This window comes from Belonocnema kinseyi, chromosome 2 (genome assembly GCF_010883055.1).
Source record: "Belonocnema kinseyi isolate 2016_QV_RU_SX_M_011 chromosome 2, B_treatae_v1, whole genome shotgun sequence".
Classification (NCBI taxonomy): domain Eukaryota; kingdom Metazoa; phylum Arthropoda; class Insecta; order Hymenoptera; family Cynipidae; genus Belonocnema; species Belonocnema kinseyi.
In genome coordinates, this window is record NC_046658.1 from 156031224 (window position 1) to 156038296 (window position 7073).

The window sequence follows — 7073 nt, forward strand, 5'->3', positions numbered from 1 at the left end:
CAAAATTTGAAAAAAAATTTATTTTAAGTTTTAGATATTGTTGTCAGAGTTTCTGGTACGTGTCAAGAAGACTTGCAAATTATTGTGAGGACATTTTGGAATTCGATAAATCTTCAAAAAGTGATATGGTTTTCAACATTTTGAAAATTTCCAAAAAAAAGAAAAAAATTTTTTTAATAGGTTAAAAAATATCAATCCAAATTTCTGATAGATATAAAATATATGTTTTTCGAAGCTATCATCATTAAATTTCTTAATTAGACAAAAGTTCCAAAATTTGGATCATTTTCAAAAATATGCATGTTTTTGGTAAAAAATTATTCTTTTTATTTAAAAAATTATGTTTTAGTTGAAAATTCAACTTTTTGTTTGAGAATTCTCGAATTTTATTTAAAATTCGTTCATTTTTTGGTAGAAAATTTATGTTATTTAAAAACTTAACAACTAGGTTTTGAAGTTGCACTACTTTCTGAGAAATTAAAAAAAATTTCTTTCTTTTTTAAAATTGACATTTTTCTGGAAAAATTCTTGAATTTTGTTAAAAATGAGTCTTTTTTCATCCTAAATTATTCTTTTTGTTTCTTAATTTGTCTTTTAAGCAGAAAATTCAAGTTTTTGGTTGAAAACTATTGAAAATTTGTTTATTTTGCGGTAGAAAATTAATGTTTTCATTTAAAACTTAACAAATAGAAATTTTTAAAAATTTCTTCCTTTTTTGAAAATTTAAATTTTTTGTGGAAAATTCTTGAATTTTGTAAAAAATTCGTATTGTTTGGTAATAAATTCATCTTGTTAAGCTTAAAATTCAACTTTTTTATAGAGAATTATTGAATTTAATTGAATTTGTTTTGTTAGTAAATTAAAATTTTTGTTTAAAAATTCATCTTTTTGGTTAAATATTTACCAACTAGCCTTTAAAGTTGAACTACTTTCTTAAAAATTGAAAAAATTGGTTTCTTCTCAAGAAATTAAAGTTTTTGGTTCAGAATTCTCGAATTTTATTAAAAGCTGAACTTTTTTCTTAAAAGTACATTTTTTAGTTGACGATTTAAAATTTTAGTTAAAAATTCATCTGTGGCTGGAAATTAAACTGTTTTGTTAAAAATTCGTTGTTTTTTCGTTTTTTTTTTATTTTAATTAATCTCGTTTAGTTAAAAATTTTGTTGGAAATTCGTCTTTTTTGGTATAATATTAATTTTGTTATCAAATTTTTTTTTATTTGATGATTCAACCGTTATGTGTTAAAAATTTGTTTTTTTATCATTAAAAATTCCTTTTTTTAATCAAAAGTGTAACTATGACTTTCAACAAATAATTTGCTAATATAAAATTTTTTTTAATTATATAATGTTGTAATATTTTTCAATAATATTACTCTATAAAACTTAGACGATTTAAGCAATTTCTATGTTATTAACGAGCATCGGGAACGTCAAACAGAAAAAAAGTCCATTTTTTTCGTCATATTTGTTTATTTATAAAAAAAACTAAAAGCCTAATTAAAAAATCAGACTTGATAACTCCCTTATAAATCCAATAAGCTTTTCCAGATTTTCTTTGTCCAAATCTTTCGATATTATTTTGAACTAAAAAATTCATTATTAAATTTTTGTTTATTTCTTTGTTTATTTAATAAGAAAAAAGGGGAATTTTGAAGTATACCGGTTTTTAAGAAATGCTTTGATTCAATCAAAAATACCTAGAAAACTGAAAGCAACTACCCAAAAAAGATATGCAATAGCAATGTAAATGTTAAAAAATTAATTAAATTTGTTATAAACAAATAAGTGAATGAAAATGGTTTCCTGAGGATTGGCGGCGATTCCTCAATTGATTCACACTAAATTTGAACAATTTATGGACAAAGGGAATTTTTTAATTGAATTAATAAATTTTAATCAATAATTTGTTATATTAAAAGCAATTTTTATAAACAATTATCCATATCGGGTATTTTTGATAAAATAAATAAAGTTTATTCTATGTAATCTATTATATATTACTTGGAAATAAAACCTGAGTATTATATTTGGTCACCAAATGAAAGTTAATAATTGTTTAAACTACTTTAATTAACAAATGCGCTATTTGGCTATTTCTGGAGGTACAAACTTGATTTTTTCGATGCCATTAAGTAGCTTCTAAATTTTTCAGAACATGTTTAAGAAAATTTTGATGACAATAAACAATTTATTATTGTAAACAACAATTGGTTAAACAAATTTTTATAATTTTAGGTATTTATAATCCAAATCCCGCTTTTCACGGGATTTAAAGCTTGTTATTTAGCTATTTTAGTAATTTCCTAAGTAATTTTAATTATATTCCACTTTAAAAAAATTATTTTATAAATGCATTAGCCGAGTATAATTTGCTTGCTGCAAGTTGATAAAAATAAAAATAGTGGATCGTTATTGAACGATTGAAAAAAATTAGAAAATTTGATTACACAAAGAAAAACAATTGTAAATTCTGAAAGATAGACAAATAATGCATTTATTAATTAAATTTTGTTAAACAATTATCAATTGTTATCAATTATTAAAAAAAAATCATTGCTTAAGAATTCGCTGTTAATTCCGTAAAAAGGTGGTATTTTAATTATAAATATATAAAATGATAAAAATTTGTCAAAACAATTGTTGTTTAACATAATAAATTGTTAAATGTCATCAAAATGTTCTTAAAAATTTATAAGTTAATTATTTACAATGAATTGTATAGAAAAAATCGAGTTTTTGCCTCCAAAAATAGCCAAATAGCGCATTTGTTAATTAAAGTAGTTTAAACAATTATTAACTTTTATTTTGTAACCAAATATAATACTCAGGTTTAATTTCCAAGTAATATATAATCGGTTCCATAGAAAAAACTTTATTTATTCCATCAAAAATAACTGATATGGATATTTGTCTATAAAAATTGCTTTGAAAATAACAAATTATTTATTCACTTTTATTAATTAAACTAAAAAACTCTTCTAGTCCATAAATTGTTCAAATTTAGTGCAAATAAAGTGATGCATCACCGCCAATCTTCACGAAACCATTTTCATTCACTTATTTGCTTTTAACAAATTTGAATACTGTTAAAATTTGAATTTTTCATTTTTCACGAAAATTCCAAAAGTTTTTATGATAATCTTGTAGGGCATTTATAAATCAAACTTTTTCTTTTCTTGACTTTTTTTTTTATATCGTCCGTTATTTCGCTTATAATGTTCATTTTTGTGTATCTTTTAGAATTTTGTGAATGCGTTAACTCTGGTAATTTTTGGTTTTATGAATAAAGTCATTAGGATAAATTGTTTGAATTTTTGAATACTATGAATAACTGTACAAAGAATTTTTGAATTTTTACAAAAAGTGATCTCAAAAATTTTCAAAAAGTACTCACTTTTTGAATTTTTATCCAAAATGGCTGGATAAGAAACTTGACCTTTAGTTTCAGACACTAAAAGAGTCTACCAAAGTCCAATCTATTAGATGAATTTTTTCAAAGTATCGTGCACGCAGGATGCATACAGACAAACATATATACATACAGACAGATAGACATGCAGACAGATACATTCGTAAAAACCTGTTTTTCGGATTCAGGGGGTCTCAAAACGTGGAGATTTGACAAAAACTCCAGGGGGGGGGGAGGTTGTAAAATTTTACAAAAATCGCACAATATCAGATATGCATTGAACAAAGGCCTTTGTTAATAACCAGACTATTGTGAGTGCATGAGTACCTATTTAAATTTTTAATTGTTTACTTTATGAGCTCCACTCCTATTCCGGTTGTAAATAAATTTCTTTTCAATTTCACGGCCGAGATGAAAGTAATGAGGACATCATTCAAACTGAATATTAAATTTTATAATAAAAATTATTATTTTTAGGGGCTAAATGTCAACCTCGGCGAGGCTCTTCAATTTCTTAGAGAATATGACCGTGAAGGATCTGCAATGTGTAATAGAGTAATGAATTCTCAATGGAATTTTGCTACCAATATTACTGACGCCAATCGCCGAAAAATGGTAAAATAGAAAATATTTTCGCTGATAATAATTTTAATAAATAGTGGAATAAGATTCTGTATTTTATAACAGAGTCTAAAATATTTCGTAGGACGACACAGAAAAGTTAACTTTATTTTCTAAGCAAAGTGTTCACTCAGGCGTGACAAACCAGAGAGGCGTGTCAACTCCGCTCTTTATTATTTATATTTTATTTATTTATTTTATTATAATTACTTACTTTTATTATTTTATTATTACTATTTATTTTTTATTATTACTTACTTCATTTATTATTTATTTTTATCATTATTTATTATTATTAATTATTAATTCACAACTAAAATATTTTTTCGTTTAAATATATCGACTATAGAGTTGAAAATTTAACTATTTTCATAAAAATTAGGTTTTAATTTTAATCTTGAAAATTAGTTTTTTTATTTCAAAATTTCATAATAATAATGAAAACGAATAATTTTAGTTTTAAATTCATATCTTTGTTTGAAAATTCTACTATTTGATTACAAATTCATTTTTTTTGTTAAAAATATATATTTTTATCTTGAAAATTCAAATTTTTAAAAAATTGGTGTTTTTGGACTAAAAAACCCACTAATTTCTTTCAAAATGTCACTATTTCTATAAAAATTAGGTTCAACTTTTTGGAGAAGATTCGTCTTTTTGGCTTGAAAATGGAATAATTTGGTTGACACTTTTTTTCTTGACAAAAAATCTTTTTTGGCTGAAAATTTTTTTTTCTTTGATTTGGAAAATGACCTCTTTTGAAATAAATAATTCATATTTTTTCTTGAAAATTAAGCAACTGTATTAAAAATAAAACACCTTTCTAAAAAAATTCATTGTTTGTTGTTAAAAATTGTACTATTTTGATCAAATTTTTTTTAATACTTTTTTTATTTATTTATTTTTTATCTAAACATTTAACCATTCCATGTTTGGTTAAAAATGATTCTTATCTAGTTAATATTGAACTATATTGGAAACAGTTGAACTATTTTCTCATTTCAAATAAAAAATATAGTTTTTTATGAAAAACATTGTAATAATCCCCCCCCCCACCCTACAAACATTAATTTAAATCATATTTTTTGTAATTGAATTTTTTCGAATCTTCGCTCCTTACCAATTTTTGAAGAATGAATGCATTTTAATCAATGAAGGCTTATTTTTTTGAGAAAACATTCTCTACAACTCTACTTGCTCCAATTTTAAAAATAACTAAATAATCCTAAAATATAATTATTTGTTTAAAAAATTGTTTCTTGAGAAAAATTGTTCTAATGATTCTGAGCCATAGAAAAACCATAAAAACGATAGAAAGATTCATTTTTAAAATTGGAACCAGTAGAGCTGTAGGGAATATTATCTCGAAAAAAAGAGCCATCATTTATTAAAATGCAATCATTTGTCAAAAATTGGTAAGAATCTGTTTTGGTTGAGGATTCACCTATTTTTTTAAAACGTTAAAAATAAATTTGGGATAGTATACGATTACGTTTAGAATGTCGTTTACCATCTCGTATACGAAGTTGTTTACGATTTATAGATATTTGTTAATTAACAAAATTTAAATGATGCAAATGATATTTATAGATGTCAAATAATATCATTCATCCTCTGAAAATAAAACAATGATGTAACACATTTGCAAATACAGTTAAATAATAATAACTAACAAAATCTTCTAGCTAGAAGATCAAACATTGAAGTTAAAATTTGATAAGGCATCGTGGAAAAAAACCGTGACTTTCGCTTGGTCCAGAATACCTGACCCCTTGGCAAGAAGACAATTGAAGATGATTGCTGTGAAGGGAAGACATTCGCTCACAGATGATAAATTCAATGAGGTAACTAATTTAAACATTAATTTAAAACATTAATTTAAATTGATTTCAAACGTTAATAATAAAAAACATTAACAGTATGGAAATTGAAATTGATATCTGATAATTCAACCTGATATTATATTAATCTAGATACACCATCTCATAGTGGAAATGAAGGAACTCTATGCCAGGACAAGATTGTGCCCTTATAAAATGATGGACAATGTTTGCGATCTAAGTTTGGATCATGGTATTAATTTCGAAATTAACTTAATTAATTTTAATTAATTTTTTATTTTATTTAATCGCTTGATTTCAGATATTAATAGAATAATGGCACAATCCAGGGACTATGATGAATTAATGCACTATTGGCAGGCTTGGCACGAAGCTCTTGGACCACCCTTGAAAAATAAATATATGAGATACGTGCAGTTGGCAAATCAAGCTTCGAAACTCAATGGTAAGATAATTTTATTTGTTCTAAACCTTCCAAACCTCCACCTTCCCTACCACTCCTCCTTTTCCCTTTTTTCAACTTCCCCTTTCCACACTCTACCCATCTCTACCCCTCCTCCTTTCACACTTTCTTCTACTACTTTCTCTTTCCACGCTTTACCCTCTTCTACCACTCCTAATTTCCCCTTTCCTCTCATATTTCCACTTTTCTCTTCTACTTCTCCTTCCCACTCTTACCCTCCCCTACCACTTCTCATTTACCCTTTCCTCTTCTAATTCCCCTTCCCACAAGTGAACCTCCTCTAACACTTCTCATTTTATCTTTCCCCCCCTACTTCCACTTCCCAGACTTTATCCTCCTCTAGCACACCTTATTTCCCCTTTCCTCTCTTACTTACCCTTTCCCACACTTAACCGTCTTCTACCACTTAGCATTTCCCCTTCCTCTCCTACTTACTCTTCCCACACTTCACCCGCCTCTACCACTTCTTATTTTCTCTTTCCTCCCCTACTTTCCTACTTAGCCTGCCGACACTATACCCTCCTTTACCTCTCCTCATTTTCCTTCTCCCCTCATATTTCCCCTTTCCTCTTCTAATTCTTCTTCCCGTCCTTTGCCCTTCCCTGCCACTTCTCATTTACCCTTTCCTCTCCTAATTCCCCTTCCGGCACTCTATCCTCGTCTACCACTCCTCATTTTCATTTTCCCCTCATATTCCCCCTTTTCACTTCTGCTTCCCCTTCCCACTCTTTCCCCTT

At 26.4% G+C, this 7073-nt stretch overlaps 1 protein-coding gene across 2 annotated transcripts in view; it reads left to right on the top strand.

Moving 5' to 3' along the window:
- Nucleotides 1-7073, top strand: part of LOC117167440 (angiotensin-converting enzyme-like) — a 24894-nt gene that overhangs the window by 3448 nt on the left and 14373 nt on the right. For both annotated transcript variants that reach the window (XM_033352374.1, XM_033352375.1), the window contains exons 2-5: nt 3889-4026; nt 5718-5876; nt 6006-6105; nt 6175-6318. In XM_033352374.1, coding sequence (XP_033208265.1) covers nt 3889-4026; nt 5718-5876; nt 6006-6105; nt 6175-6318 — 541 coding nt within the window. The remainder of the gene's footprint in view (nt 1-3888; nt 4027-5717; nt 5877-6005; nt 6106-6174; nt 6319-7073) is intronic.